The sequence below is a fragment of the Nyctibius grandis genome, chromosome Z, assembly GCF_013368605.1.
Source record: "Nyctibius grandis isolate bNycGra1 chromosome Z, bNycGra1.pri, whole genome shotgun sequence".
Lineage (NCBI taxonomy): Eukaryota > Metazoa > Chordata > Aves > Nyctibiiformes > Nyctibiidae > Nyctibius > Nyctibius grandis.
The window spans coordinates 91,998,899-92,015,575 of record NC_090695.1 but is presented as its reverse complement, the minus strand read 5'-3'; the positions used below and the strand labels follow the sequence as shown (position 1 = coordinate 92,015,575).

The 16,677-nt window shown below is 40.5% G+C and overlaps 1 protein-coding gene and 1 long non-coding RNA gene across 2 annotated transcripts in view; one reads left to right on the top strand and one right to left on the bottom strand.

Moving 5' to 3' along the window:
• CYTH3 (cytohesin 3) overlaps window positions 1-10,771 on the bottom strand; it is a 52,513-nt gene extending 41,742 nt beyond the window's left edge. Inside the window, exon 1 of the mRNA XM_068422613.1 lies at window positions 10,544-10,771. Coding sequence (XP_068278714.1) covers window positions 10,544-10,574 — 31 coding nt within the window. The 5' untranslated portion in view covers window positions 10,575-10,771. The remainder of the gene's footprint in view (window positions 1-10,543) is intronic.
• A 66-nt stretch (window positions 10,772-10,837) lies between these two features.
• On the top strand, window positions 10,838-14,478 carry LOC137676082 (uncharacterized). Its single transcript, XR_011050049.1, has 3 exons — window positions 10,838-11,064; window positions 11,612-11,707; window positions 11,886-14,478. It is a non-coding gene; the product is annotated as an uncharacterized lncRNA (long non-coding RNA).
• The last annotated feature ends 2,199 nt before the right edge of the window (window positions 14,479-16,677 follow it).

Sequence of the window (16,677 nt, the reverse complement as noted above, 5' to 3'; positions counted from 1 at the left end):
AGTATTTCAGGATGGGATTTATGGCAGAGTTCTGAAATGGATACTCCTAGTTCCTGTTGCTTTTACTGGAATATTTTTATAGAGAGTCACTTTTTTCCCACCCTACCCTTTTCCTTTACTGAATTTCCACACAATAACTTACATTTGACCATCACCGGACATCTGAACAACAATAAAAAAAAGTTACAGCTGGATGCTGTATCGCTCCCAGCTGCACAGGATCTTTGGCTGCCTTCAGAAAACAAGAGAGCCAATAGGAAAACATTAGGAGAACTTCTTTTAGCAGCTTACCTTTGAATAAGTTGTTTTTCCACATGCTACTACAACAAACTATTTTACTACTCAATGCAAACTCAAGTTATTCTTCCTATTTTTCACCCCTTTTCCAAAAAAAAAAAAACAAAAACCCAAAAAAATTCCTTCTTCAAAAACCTTTACTACAAAATGCCAGAAAATAATCATCTCCATATGGTCTTTCAAGTCTAACATACCACAACGGATATATCTGCCAAGTCCACCCACCCACAGGCTCCATAAACCTTATAGTATTATTTGTATTTAATTTGGATTACCAATTTCACCCAACCTTTCCCCTTCATAACATGTTACTTTTTCAGGCTTAGAACACAGGTAGAATATACAAAAGAAAAATAAGTTTTCAGCAAAATAAGAACAATAATATAATGCACTCTCTTTACTTTGGATATCAGTGAATTCACAGTGGAAGGACTTAAAACTAGGCGTCTTTTTATGTTTGCTCTTATAAAATATCACCTAATCTTTTAAAACATTCATGTGATACTATGTCATTTATTGGTACAAGACCAAGACTGAACACTGCAATCTTTCCAACTTACACTGCACAAAATGAGAGTGAAAAGAGCTACATGTATTTTGATTTTAAAAAAAAAAAAAATCACTAAGGGTGGGGAAGCTTCCTCTCAGATATTTAAAAAAAGAAAGTTACTACATTTAATGCACAAAAATCCACTTCCTATAGCCAAAAAAATAATCAACTCCATATGCTCCATTTACCTGTCCTTGTTAAAACATCTAGAGCAAACTGAAATGTCACAAGCTGCCTAGAAAGGCTGACCTCATGTAATAAAGGGGAGATAGGTTTAAGACCCAGTTTGAGATTCCCAGATTACAGAATTAATCAGCAACACCTACACAAAGAACAAACTAGTTACATACCTGAAACATTTTAATCTCTCCTTTCTGTGACTGCAAACGTCTTCATAGACACAACAGTTACATCTCTAAACTTCGCCTCTGATTAACCTGGGCTACCAGTTTCAACTTCCACTTAGGAAACAGTTTCTATACAAACTGCAATCCAGGAATAGCAGCACAAATGATAAGAGATGGTGGGAAAACAAGTACAGATATTCTCCTTGTCCCCAGAAGAATGTTGGATGCTGCTTTAAAATGTTGCAAGTACATTATATGATAATTTTAATAACTAAAAGAGTGGTACAGTAGGTCAAAACTAACCTGCAGAAGAGCAAGTTCTATAAAATAAAAAAGTTACTTTTGAGACTATAAACATATACTTCCATAATATGGACTACCTATTTAGGTGTTTATGTGATGGATACCACAGGCAAAATGAGTTTTCCTCAATTAGTATATACTGGGGTTACAAAACGCAAGACTAAACCAAGGATTACTTCAGCCTGACAGAGGCTCTCGAAGGTACACTCCTGAAATATTAAGTGTTTGTTTTGGGTGGGTCCCAAACAGAACCCTTTCAGTCAAAAGGAGAAAGAAAAGAAAAAAGAAGTTTAAAAAATTGGAACAAAAAATAAGAAAAAAGTAGAGGAAAAATCACAAAACAACATATAGACACACATTCACCTACCCCACGCAATATAGTCCATAGATCTATTGTAATGGATCACGAGCCTGCACAGTTTGTACACAGCAGCTCCTGTGTGGGCAATCAGAAACAAATGAGCACTTTCTATGTACAAGAAAGGGGTCAGGTTCATTTGGTCCTCTCAAGAAGGACTCAAAATGGTCCTGTGCAGGACCAAGCCCCTGTCCCGTAAATGTTAGGAGTTTCATGGCCAGATAACGCATTTAACTTGCAAGGTTCTTCCCAAGGAACGGAGCCTCTCCATAATAGAATCACCATCTCTTCTTACAGCCTCTTGGTTTCACCTCATCTTCCTGGGAAAACTTTCCTCCACATCCCCTAGCTCACCAGTTATGAGACACTGAAACAAAAACATGGAGCAGCTTTACAAATTCAAAAATTGCATTTGCAAGTGATCAAAGTTGTACTCAGATATAGTACACAGCCTGGTGGGAAAATTCCTCCTGGTATATTAGAATGACTAGGCAGGAAGTTCATTAGTCCAAACTTACATGAGCAAGAAAGAAAAAAAAAAACTTATTTGGAATCTGACTACTGAATATAAGCAATACTGCTTCAAGCAACAATAATTCCTTATTTTATAATATCCAATGCAATTACTAAACGTCCCTTTTGACAATTCCCCCTCTCTTGTAGTAAAGCAACAGGATCTGTTTACGTCAGAATTTGACCCTACAGACAACACTGCTTATGAGCTAAACAAGGATCTTTTTAAGGAACATGATATCTACAGTACATGAAAGCAAAAATGTAACAGCAAATAAAGACTCTTGGATACTTGGAATTAAACAAGAAAACAATCTGAATGGTATTTTGCAATATGAATCAGATAGCAAAAAAAAAAAAAAAAAGCGCCACATCTCCATGCTAGAAATTACACTGACTATTAATGAGGTGGTTGTATAAAAACATAGAGATTGACTAATTAAATTATTACATCTCACAGCTCCTCTTAGAGAAAACAGTAAGAGGCAGTTCCCCTACTCGCAGATACCAATTTTTTCAGCCTTTTTTTATGCGTGCACATGCGTGAGAACGAGAGTGAGCACAAGAAAGACTGGACACATTTCTTTTCCTACTCATTGACTCCTTCTGCCAAAGTACACCTAGCACAGCACCCAATTTCAATCTAATTTGACTGAGGAGTAGATATTCCTACAAGCTGTATGAGAACCAGCAGCTGGGTAGAAGAGACACTAAAATTAATTCCCTCAGTTATTGTTCAGTCTCTTCCATACCCTGAGAGTCAGCAGACTTGCATTTCATCATTTTCACACAGCTTTTCTGTTTTGTTAAGAAACTGAAGGTATTTCCATCTAAAAATCAACAACCATTTCTCCTTTTGTATTAAGGACCTCTATCTGCAAAGAACAGCTGCAGCTCCTCAAAATCCAACTCAGGACATGATAGTGAAAGCCAGACTTGAATTCATATTCAACTTTCACAAATTAACTGATCTTCAATTCTTGTTGAAGAATTTTCTTATGGAATTCAGAAGGATTATTAGTTAATAGTCTTGCAGTAAAATCTATCCTTGTTGGTACAATTTCCATCGAGTTGCTAAATAACCCTATCAGTTTCACAGTTCTTCCATATACCTGGCATAAAGTAACTATTGCTTTTTATAATAAACAGAACATCTGAAAATGAGTAAAACCATGAAAATTAGTAAAACCATGCCAAGAAGCCCGACCTGTTGAAAAATTAGATCAAAGATCTTCAGTACTCCATATCCTAGATGAGATTCTGATTTAGATTTCACAAGCTTCCAGCATGCGACATTTCCTGTTAACTCCACGAGATCCTATTGAGTTTGTCAAATACTTTTTTTCTAGGAAATATTTGATAATGTTTGTGTTTGCCTATTAACATGGCAACTTTTATTGGAAAACCTACCCACTTACATCATACCTATGTATACACAGATATCAGAATTTCAATGAAATTGTGGAAGCAGCTATGTATCACTTTATATTACCAAATAATGGGTTTAAAGAACCTCAGAAAGTAATGAAATAAATGTGACACAGATGTTCACAAAAAAAAAAAAAAAAAAAAAAGAACAAGAATGTTTTTACTTCATAGCAACCAAATAGGTCAAGCCATTTCCTTCTTCAGGCAAATCTCAGAGGACCACAAAACACATGGTTTTCTAGTGGATTTTGTGTGTCTATCCCACTAAGAGGAAACACTGATGTCCAAAAAATTTGCAATACTAAGTTTTCCCATGAAATTGTTGGAATTAAAAGAAGGAAGTCATATGCAATTAAAAACAACTTGCTAGATGTTAAAAGTTATACAAATGGCATAATTAAATACACTTTTACTACCTAGGTCACATACCTTTCCTATACAACATATTACTTTAAAAGAATGCACAGTGAAGAAGTCAGAAATGCCAACATTATGGCTGTTCACACAATTGTTCCTTTGCTTCTATAAATCAAAGTAAAATATCATGTGTTCTTCACTTCCATGGGATTCTTGCCTTACAGTTCTATAAATTGACAGGTTTTTCTAATAAACCAGCTGCTAAGTACTTATTTTTATCCTCTGTGAATGAAGCACGCGATCAATGTGTTCAAACTCTTCACTAAAATAAGTGCAATCCTTCCATACATGCTTAAGTACTCATGAACTATAGGGAGACAAAGCGAAGCAGACATTATTAACTATCACTTCACTTTAAAAAGGAGGAAAAAATTCATATAGATTCATTCAGTCATCACAAAACACTATCCTACATACTGGCTAGTCCCATGTAGAAGTCTACAGAAAATGTAATGTGTGATTCCATAACCAGATTAAATCTACTTGTGCATTCAAATAGGAAAATTAATATTGCATAGGAGAACGTAACTTATTTCATAACTTCAAAATTGCAAAAGTGTTCCAGTACTTTTGCATTCCCCTTTTACTGCCATTTTTATTACAACTTTTCTACAGACTATTTTTTTAGAAAGAATAAATTATAACATCTAACTATTTACTTGTCAATAACCACCCAGGATGTCAGCGTGCGTCCACAAACATAAAAAAAAGGCAGTGGGTGGAAACAACGTTAAGAGCTCTGTTTCAGACTCATTAAGCTTAAGATGAGAATTACGCAAACTTAAGATGTCAAACAAGCCAACATTTTAGCTGGGACAGATGGTACTGGATCCAGAGCACACAGTATATGCTGTGAGTCATCAGTTTAAATACAATAGTTCAATTTTTATTTGCAAATTTGATTACCCAGAAACAAGATGTAGACAGGAAGAGAGCATTAAACCAAGCACAGGGTCCTGCAAACCTTCACAAAAAATTGGAAGCAGAGAGATCATCTTCAAAATGAAAAAGTGATTAACAAGATAGGAGGGGAACGAGGAGAGACCAGTCAAAGAAGCCAAGAAAGAGCAAGATTTCAAAAAGAAAAGTACAGTCAACAGTACTGGAGGCAGCTGGCAGGACAAAGAGTAGGAAGGGAATGTACCGAGTACAAGGGGTCAGGACTAGTGTGGAAAGGGCCTAGGGTGAACGTGGAGGAGACACCCTTCAGACAGTGACTGCAAACGGCTCATTCAATGACTTTCAACATGAAAAGGAGATGGAGTGGTAGTTCAAAAAGTAGATGGAGCCAAAGATACAGTGTAAAAGAAACAGACTAAAGCATGTTTGCATTGGGAGGGAAAGGAAGCTAGCAAAAGACAGCAGCAGATAAGATGGAGCTACAGTATAAGCGAAACAGTTTAAAGCTTTTAAAACCTTTCTGTTGTACTAGGAGAGGAGAGACTTATAGGACAAAAAGATGGCAAGCAGAAGAAACAAGAGGAAAGCCATGACGTATTTCATTCGTTTTCCCTTGGAAAAGTGTTCAAAATCCTGTAAAGAAAGAAGGAAAGGCAATAAATATGATGGGATTGAGACATCCGATGTGAACTGCAGACGTACCTTGGAAAACAGTGTGTTGCCTCAAGATCTGCAGCCCCTCAACTGGTAAAAGCTCTTGTAACTCCAGTGATATTAAAAGATTGCAATATCCATTCAGTAACAGCAGCACACGGGGAGCCCACTGTCACGTGGCTATTACTATGACTCCCAGACTTCGTTCTGCAAAGTACACTTCTGTTCCTGTAAGTAAATCCGGCAGCTTTCTTTCCTAGGTGTAACAGCACACACAGATGCTGTGTTGTAGGCATACTGCTCCACTAAATCCATGGCACGCTCACATCGCTGAGCACAAGTCGCCAAATACCATTATGTAACAATACAGCAAGTTTGGCAACCGACAACCACTGGAAATTTTATCAGCAAAAATTTAATGTTTTCTTCCAAGTCACAGTTAAAAATATCAAACATTAGGCTAAGAAAAAACTTAATGTGTTACTGCAATTAACAAGCCCATTTTCTGATACCACCAGAAATAACTAACACTTACAACACAATTATTAATATCTTACCATGGTATTTTTTATTAGAGTGATAACAGATTAAATGTTTTTGGGGCTAAAAAATAAGATACTACTGAGCTGACAGGTAATCTGTATAAATGTGAGATTAGTTTAGCATGAAGAAATATTTGTTTAGCGAAAAGAAACTTAGGGTGAAGCTCTGCTGGCTCATAGAAGTCATATTTATGTTATTTAGGTTTTTTGTGTTCTATCTCTGTATCTGCTCTTTTTCTCTCCCTAGAATCAATCTGGGTGGTTAGTCTAACACCCAGGTGCATTTTTATATTCTTGGCATTTCCCTAGAGTGCTATTTAAAACTACAAGCCCTCCTCTAAAGAACTTTTGGGACAACTTTTTAAAACTACCAGTACAAGTTATCCACTTTGATGAGAAGGGAGTAAAACATATTTAACATTCTTCTGTGTCAAAATACATTTCTTGTTTTATGAGTTTCTTTTATTTTAAACAAAACATGCAAATCTAGCCTTAAACGCAGAGCAAATGTTGATAACCATGAAGAGGCCACGTGGACTCTTCTACCTTTAACGTCTATCTTTGAAAGATACTACAAGTGTGAAAAGAACAGACCAGGCTGCTCATATCTAAAAGTTAGAGATACACATACATACTGAATCAGAAAAATTGGTGGGTTTTGTTACATTTAACAGCTTTTACCTATAAATGGATAACTGTCTTTCCCTGCAGAAGAACAGAAGTCATCTTGCTAAATCTGGTTTGGCAGCAAACCCATTCTTCTGAGACCTCTGCGAGCCGATCTGGTCTCTCGGTCTAGTTCCTCGTGAACGGCTGTCTACATAACAGAATCAACGTGCTACCTGGCACCATTGCTGGCAAGTACGGCCAACAACTAACAGAGCTTGGCAACTGAACTGCTCTCTCCCAAAAAAGCTTCAAAATTCAGAAATAAAGCACAGAGTTTGGGAAACTGCAGGGAAACATAATTAGTTAGGATGCCATAATTAGTGCTATAATTTGGTCTATTTGTCAAGCAGCAGCAGGATTTTAACCTTTTGGCATGTCTGCTTAGAGCCCTTTGTAGAGACAGCTTAAAACAAACACACATAACGTAAGTTGGTAAGTACTCAGTCTTGCAGTCTTTTCCAAGAGGAATGGCACAGAGTTGAATTTGGGGGACTCCGAAGCCGCTGCATGACTAGACTCAAATCCGAAAAAACAAAGAGAAGTACTATTCTGCACCTCCAGCACTGACTTTTTTGCTGTGTAGCAGTACACAACCACACCACCTGCAGTCAACAGCACTATTCAACGTGAGGATCTCAGTTCACTGGTACCGCCAGCACATTAACAGTAAGCATGTAAGAAAGGCCTCAGTCAAATCACAAAAGATGTGATTTCAAACCAAGTGAGGAGAGGGAGGAGGAGAAATTTCCTGGATTAAGTGAACCAGAGAGATATTTTAATGAGAACACAAAAGAAGGTTGAGGCAAACACCAACTGACTCGGATCATATCGCATCAATAATCCATGCACAGAGCCTCTGCTGAAATCAATGGGAGGCTTGTGCGTAAGTGGGTTGTATAACAGAAACGCATGCCCCTATTCAGGGCTCCGCACACAAAAGAGAAAGCAGTACTAAGAACAATTCCCTTAATTAACATTTCTCTTCCATCAAGTGCTTCTGAAATAATAAATCCTAACTTCACATAGCTCTGTTTTCATTCACAGTTTTTACCAGAGGTGGTAAAACAACTGACCCCATTTGACAAATAAAGGAACTGAAGCATAGGATGCAAATTAAACTGAAGAGCAGGGCAGCAGGCAGAGCTGAACTGGGAATAGCAGTTTACCTTCTGAATCACAGCTTAATGTCCTAGATATTCAGATGCTTATCTAGTTCAAGTCTCTAATTAGGGTAATTCTGTGCAGTCCTCAAATAATTTTGCATACTTCCTAAAGCACCTGTGCACAGTGATATGGTCACCTCTATGAGTTTCCCACTCAATAATGTCAATTTTTTGAGGACTGCAAATGTCCTGCAGAGGTTCAAAACACTAGACTGCCCTGGTCAGACTCCCTTGGTACCCCATGACTCTCACTACTCAGTGGCAATGAAGGATTTTAAAATTGGCTGTCAAATCCACACTTTCCACATGCTTTCTATTGTTTAAAAAAAAAAAAAAATTTCAATTCAAAATACCAATTCAGTAGCTGGAAATGACCTAACTAATCCTGGTGTTCCAAATTGACAGCTGTCCATAAGAAAAAGCCAAACCGGATCTCTATTCAAGAAAAAAGTGCAATACTCGCAAGAAGCCAGTGTAAAACGTCAAATACACTGATTGCAAAAAAAATTTCCAGTTTCGTTAGTCTACAACTGGTTTACACTGAAGTAAGGAGGAACATAAACTATACTGTAATGTGACCCAAAAAGCAACATGTTTATTAATGCAATACGAAGTTACAAATAAAAGACTAGTTTCACTTGCAAGGCAGGTGAAAATCTGACTTCACCAATAGACCCAGCCTTTAGCTAAATATAGACCATCTCCTCCTGAGGTCCTGAGTATTCCTCCTCCCATGAAAATCCAAATTTGAAATGCTTAACATCTTATGAAATATTGATTCAGCAATACATCCACTTTCTAGTTTACATCTTATATGTGATTAAGTACTACATTACACAGGATTAGAACAAGCATGCTCATTTCCCTTAACTACAGATGCAAGTCCATAATATTGTGAAAATAACATATTTTGAGTTGAATGAGCTTTCTGCTCTCTACAATTACAGTGTTCAACTGTTTTGAATAATAACTTCTCAGGACTGGCTTGTTTTGTCTTTTGTTTTCCTTTTTCACTTTTTTTTTTTTAAAGAGTTAAGTCTATCCCTGACAAAATGAGCAGGAGAAGTGCCTGCTGAGAAATGGCCACATTTCCAGACAACTGCTTGAAGAATTATTTTTCTGATTCATCACAGCATTTTTTTTTCGAGTTGTCAAAACAAACACCACACCCACTTGATTTCCGAGTTCTGGGTAATTATATTTAGAATTAGCAAGCACCGTGCAACTATTAATCATACAAGGTTTAGCCCTTACTTTACCTATTTAGAAATAAGTCAATGCATTCAAACACAGTCTGTTTAGCATTTTATTTAAGATATACCCTCATCACTTCATTCTGTACCACCGACACAGTCACAGACACAGAGAATATAGGGCAGCCCATTCAGTCAATCCCTCTGCCCCAAGGCAGGATCAGCTGCTCCTCAGCCACGGCGGCCACCATTATCGCTGATGATACACAGGAACTGGTTATTTCAGGCAGCAGCTTTACACACGCACTCACAAAACACATTATAAATTAAAGGAGGGAAGCGTGTTGTAAGTCTGCAGCGCTTTAAACTGGGACGGTGCGCCAACCAGTCTCCGAAAGATAAAAATTAAAAATAAAAGCTTCCCCCAAGATACGAGTCCGGATTTTCTAAAAGTAGTATCTGGCAACAAGAACGCCGCTGCCTTTAGAAACAGTTCACCTTGTTTAAACTGGATGAACCACCCCGTGATTATCGCCGAGCCTCCATTACAAACGGAGCCCTCGCAGAGCTTAATTATTCTTTTCACTGCTCGTACACTGCAGGACACATACTTTTTTCCCCCCCTTCTACTCTCCCCAGCAAACGAGCCGCACGCAGGGAGCGCAGCGATGTCGCGGGGCTGTCACCGCGGCGGGGGGACGGGGACCCGCCGCCCGCCCTGCCTTGCCGCCCCCGTCTGTGCCCGAACCGCGCCGAGCCGGCACAAACCCCCCTCACCCCCGCCCCCGCCTGACCCTTCCCGGGCGCGGGGGCGCCCGCCGCGGGGCACAGAGCCCCCATTGTGGCCGCCAGCGAAAGGGCCAGCCCCCGGCCGGGACGCTCCCCCGCTGCTGGCCGCCCGGGAGCTGCTCGGTGCTCGCAGTTACAGTCGCTCCGCTCGCGCTGGCCCCTCGGCGCCCGGGGGGCCGCCGGGCAGGACGGGGGCACAGTACCGGCGGGCGGCTCGGCGCGGAGGGGAAAGGCGCGGCGCGGGGCGCGGCGGCAGCAGCAGCAGCAGCAAATGTCACGGCCTCAGAGGCGGGCGAGCCGCCTCCCCCACCCCCGGGAGCGGGGCGCCCCGGCCGCCAGCCCGCCTGCCTCACGACCGCGGCAGCCAGGTGAGGGGCCGCGTCCCCCCCGCGCCGTCCCCGCACGAGCCCCGCCACTCACCGCCGCCACCTCCGCCGCCCTCTTCGTCCATGTTGGGGCCGCAGGCTGGGCGCTCCGCAACGGCCGCGGCTGAGGGAGGCCCGGGGCTCGCTCCGCTTGGTCGGCGCCTCGCGGCCGCTTCTCCTCCTTCTTCTCCCCCGCCGCCGCGCTCTGCCGCCGCGCTCCTCTGCCCCGTCCCTCTCCGCCCAGCCCTGCCTCAGCCCCGGCGACACCCGCCGCCTCGGCCCAGCCGCCCGCCCCTCTCATGTGACCCGCGGAGGGGCGGAGAGGGGAAGGCAAGCCCGGCCGGCCCCGCGCGCCACCCCCGCCGCCACAGGGTCGCCGGCTAACGCCGTGCTGCCTCTTCCCCTCAGGGGGCGGCAGCTGCCTGGCCGTGCCCTGCAGCAGAGCGGGCCCGCAGCGGGAAGCACCCCCCCCACCTTCCCGCCTCTCCGTTTCGGTGTTCCCTCCCCTGCAGGTTTCGCACGGCGCGGCCCGGCAACCTTGAGGCCCCTAAAACGTCTGCCCCGCGGTTGTCAGGGGTCGGTGGGGCGGGCAGAGGGGGCCGCGGCGGGAAGGGGGCGAGGGCGGCTGTCGGGGAGCGGGAGGAGCCCGGCCTGCGGGTCACCCGCTGGGGAGCAGCCTGAGGGCGATGGCGGGAGAGGCTGAGGGGAGCCGTCGAGTTTCATGTCGGTTGGGGTTGTCTCTTGGGGTCTGCGGTAGCCAGAAAATGTCTGCAGAGCCGCTGGCTCTTTCGGAGGGGTCTAAAGGGGGGGAAAAGAGCGGGAGGTAACAGCAAGGCGTGGGCCGAGCTGACTGAAGCCGCATCGTGAAGGGGGACTAGGTGGGTTGAAGTCTCCGAAAAGGAGCCCGAAGCGTGTGATCTTTCTGCGTGTTTTCTGCTGATTCTTGCTTGCTCCTTGTTCATGGGTCCGGTCTGGCGTCGGAGAGGTGATGGGTGCTTCCCGCAGGGGTCATGAGGAGCCTTGCGTATGAATGGGACCGTTCCCCTTATGAGGCGCAGGGTTTTGCGTTGGTGTGTGTTGTCTGTGTTGGTAACAGAAAGGATTTGTCTGCTTACTGCCCTAGGAGTCAAAGGATCTGCAGGATTTCTTAAGTCCTCAGTGAAGATCTTCAGTGAGATACCATGGGAGTCGGGATATCCGCAGCCTCCAGTCGGTAAAGGTAAGCAGAAGTGTGCTGGCACAGACCACTCTTCCTTCCTTCCTTCCTTCTTTCACAGGCACCACCCCTCCTTAATTTTTTAAAACCTTTGGTGTCAAAATTTTATTCAGATAGGAAGCTGTGGGAGGAAAGGGTCAGCCAACAGGAAAATATCGGGTTTTTCATTTTCCTCTTGTAGGCTGGCATGGGACAGAGCACCGTCTAGGAAGCTGTGTCGGGAGCGCTCACCTCTTGACACCACTGCTAATAGGTGGTTATTACAGCCCATTTTGCTGAGAGCTGAGGTTTGGCTCTGACAGCTGCTCTGGCGATAAAGCGTTTTACCTCAGCTAGAAATCATAAACATCACAAACCTTTAAAATACTCCTCTCTATTTCATAGTTTAAATTAAACATTGTTACAAGTTTAGTAAGTTAATGTATAAAAAGGATATGATTACATAAAACAGAAGCATTACCTTGGTAAGAGATTTATTTTGAAATGTTTATAGACTATAAAGTGCAATTGGAGGATGGTTTTAAAATAAGTCTGAATGCAGATGAACTGACAGTGGGCTTTGAATATATTTGCACTGAGCAAACTTAATTTACATTAGAGGGGAATCTGGTTCATGAGAAAAATTCTAATTTTATAATTGATCACAGATTGTTTTCTTTCATTTTGTCTGTGTTGTTTTACACCTTTACGCAAAATATATTCCTTTATTTTGTTGCTTTTGTTTGTCAGTACCATTTTTTTCCTTCCTTCCTATACTTCAATATAACTTAATATACTTTTGCTGTAAGGAAAATACTAGTGCAAAATAAAAGATAGCCCAATCACTAATTCTAATAGCAGGGAAGAATGAGCTGTGGAGAACAGTCCTTCTCCCACCAATTCAGAACAAAATTCCTGTTGACTTAATGGAAGCAGTACGAGGTTTTAAAATTCTCCAAATTAATAGCAAAGATAAAAATGATGTTGTGATGCAAGATATGAAAAAAAGTCTGTCGTAGTTATAAGTGATCAGTTGGGATATTTTACATGAACTTCGTGGTGAAATCAGACAATTCCAAACTTGTGAGACAAAATGTTCTTTATTATAACTTAATTATTAACTCGAAAAAACAGTTACATTTTCAGTATTTTACATTATTGAATGTGTAGCTTACTCTGTTGTAACTTTGAAATATGTGTTATTCAATACCCTCTCAAGGAAAATATGTTCTCTCCAATCCCATTTTAGTAGGATGACTTATTAATGATACATAGTACAAGAGTATTGAAATTATAGTTTCTTCTTCAAGGTTGTATGTCTCTGAAATGATGGCAGATATTCCTTAAAACTTGAAATTTTCATACATATTGTGTATATTATAAATAGTGACTGACTTTTCGTGGGCCTGATCCTACAAGTGTTCTAGGCATAAAACTGTTAGTTCTGCATACAAGGTGCTTACTGGACAAAGCTGTTCAATCTTCAGGTGAGATGTGTGATAGAAGCTTTTAAAATCAAACCTTTTACCTCATTGTCTCATTTTCCTGTGTATGACATAAGTCTCATGTCTGGCTATAAACCTAACTAGGTCAGGAATAGATTTTTTGAAAATGTACAACATCAACTAAAGAAGTACAGTCATAGTTCCTCATCGTAGCTATAGTAGTTCTACTATAGCAGTAGTACTCTAAAGGTTTTGGTAATTCAACAGTAACAATGCCACTATCATTAAATACTGGGTAGTTCCTTACCAACAAAGATGCCAGGTAGCCAGACAGGTTACAATCTGAGCAAATTTTAGGATACACTCCAATAAACTGTTTCCTACTCATGTGAATAGTTCTCTCGCGTCTACTTTGTTTTCTGGAACTTTGATCATTTGTCTGTTTTGAAGTACATATGACTTTTATTTTTCTCTCCATATTAATAAGGGTTTCAATCAACAGTTTTCTAAAGATTGCTTGATCTTTTTTTTCTTTCTTGCAGTCTGTTCTGTAGTTGTAGCTCTATTTTTACCACAAGTATGTTTTGCCAGTTTTATATCCACAAGTCTAATCTTCTGTGTTGGAAGAACTTCATAGTCTGTCATTCATGTAAATAATAGTCTAATAGCTGGTCTGTTCAAATTATTTTTAGGGGAAAATTGGGCTTTCTCCAAAAACTGCTATTGTCAGGGTTGATTCCTTAATGATAAATGTGTTTATTTGCTGAATTTTCAGGTAATACACTTCGTCCTTTTGTTTTCTCTTCAGATAGTTTAGTATCTGTTTTAATTCAGTTTCCACTAAGTAGTAATTTATCGTGTCATTTTTCATTTTAAGGGGTCAGGAGCACATCTGTTAACAACATTTGTCCTTACACAGACAGTCAGTGAAGACAACTGAATCCCTTACATCATATTTTTGTGGTCTAAAAGGCTCATTAAATATTCAGGTATTTCTATGGATTTCAATTTGAACCAGATGCCAAGAACTAGTGAATGAAAATGAAAATTACTCTTTAGCCCTCCTCACCCTTTTTTTTTTTAATAATCAAAGAATTCAGGAGTAGGAAGGCTCTGTTGGTTATCACATCCTTTCCTCAGCAAGAGTGGATTCCCTTTTTCCTGGATTGCTTTTTATTGGTTAATGGAAATTCTGAAAAACATCATTACTCATCTTCAGTTTACTTGTAGAAAGAAATAAGCTTAATCTTCCTGTGGTAACTTTCCTCTTTCAGTAATGTAAATGTTTCAGTGATGTAAAATTCCATTTTATGATGATAGATTTAATAAACTTTTTATTTCTAATCAAAAGCATGAGTTATGATGATGTTCATTACATGGATAGTAATTGGAAAATAGTAGTAGTAACACTGTATTCAAAGACAAGAAATACAATTCTGAATTTTCTCAGTGCAGAAAGAAATAAAGTAACTGCCATTGTGCCATCAGACTAGACTTCAGCATCAGACATAGGGAGATGGAATATTGCACCTTACAGTTGGAAGGAAGAAAGAATCTTTGAAATCTTTTTTAAGGAGGTAGTCATCCTGCATGCAGGTATTCCCATTTCATGCATTCAGTCAAGACATTACTAATTTGCAAGTCTGGCTTATTGTGACTTCTGTTAGATTTGATGAGAAGAATTTTACACAGTTACCTTTCAGGAGAACAGTTAATCTTGAAGAAATGAACATCTGTACATTCTTAAAGAATGTAGATACATCTTAAATAATATAGGTGTTGTGCAACGTTCTGTAAACTAGAATTATTTGGTTGACTTTACTACTTGCTTAGATGTTCACATTTGTAGAAAAATTGTGCAAGCATTACATTTCCTAAGGCAATATCTTGTTGATAGTCAGAATCACTGTCATCGATATTCAGCCCTTGTATTAAAGAATACTTTTGTTTCAAATCTAGATGATCAAACAATTTTTATTTTTTCAGAAGCATTGCCTAGTAGTTTCCAGGCAGGAAGGTCTTAGTCCATCATCATGGGGTTTTTTTCCATTTTTTAAAATTTATAAATACTTGAATAATCTGGTATTCTTAAACCCCTAAGGCAAACTCTATGACTTCCTCTGTCTGGCAGATGGGTTTTAGCCATGTATTGTTTCTTAAAATGTTTATGCTGTCACACATATCATATTTGTCTCAGCTGGAAAAATACGTTTATTGAAAATCCTGTTTGCTGGTTGTCTTAACGGTTTCGAAAGTGCTTGCACCTTTCATTTACTGCAAAAAAAAATTTACATGCAAGTATTTTATATTGCTTTGGGGAACATCAAAGCTGAAGCTTAGCAAGTCAAATATCTTTTATGAATGGTGCTTTTTTGTATGGATAGGAAGCTCGTTCCCTTAAAATAGTCAAAAATGCAAAGTTAAAGATGCCTCTCTTCTAAGAATTTTGCATGGGTTTTTCTCCAGATAAACTTTTAAATCATATCGTAAATTTTATTTGCAGCTTATTTCAAATTCCAGTTCTTGACATATTTTGGGGTTGTTGTTTTTTTTGAGACTTCTAAATGAGCTTAATCTACTCCTAGCATCAAATATTACTGGTTTCGGAAGTCAGGGCTTGTTTCCATTGTGTAACACTGATAGGGCTACTGGTGAGTCATTGAGTAAAGAACACCAGAATGTCCCAGTGAGGAAAACCGAATGCATTAAAAATTGTGGAGGTCCACCAACTCTGTAATGCTTATGATCTGAAATATACTTTGCATTAGAACTTGTTCTACCTGTATTAATTATGCATAGTACTAGACAAAAACAGGATGCTTTCTAGCGTGAAAGCTGTGCCTAAAATAACAGAAAAAGAGGACTTGAATTCAAAGGACATGGGCTGAAACAGATCATGAGTGGAATTTTGCATGAAGCTTGAGAGGGTTTTTCTATCTCAGGAAAATGAAAGAGCTGGATGTAAAGTAATTCTCCAAAGGAGAGTGCACTGATCAAGGCCGGACTGTTCCCACCCTGAGAAGTAGCCACAGTCTGTGAATTCACCTCTGCTGGCTAACTCCAGCTTGAGATGGTTAAATGTATTATTGCACACCACTCTCCAGTCTCACCGAGGCCTGGGAATTTGAAATTCCAAATTCATCCTACACTGGGAGCTGTAGCTGGCCTGAAAACCATATGTGAGTCCTGCTCTAGCTGTGTATGTATGTCAGCAGTTGAGGGATTTATTGTAGTAGTGCTGATAACAGGGGAGGCCCCCACAGTTCCTTCCTCCTCCCCATCCAGAGAAGCATTCTTAAACAACTCCACAGTGTAACAGGGCTGGCATCCCACGGTACATACAGCAGCCAAGTGACAAGCTGGACTCGCTCATGACATACAGTGTTAGAAGGGTTAGACCAGGTGCTCTTGTTGATTCACCAGTGAGCATCTGAAATGCAATTGCGTATCTCCACGAGAGCTGGCTCAAATCTTGCTGCTGGCTAGTCAGCAGTGCACAAATCTGGGTTTAATAAATATGGAACCATAAATTTAGACAGGAGCAGGAAC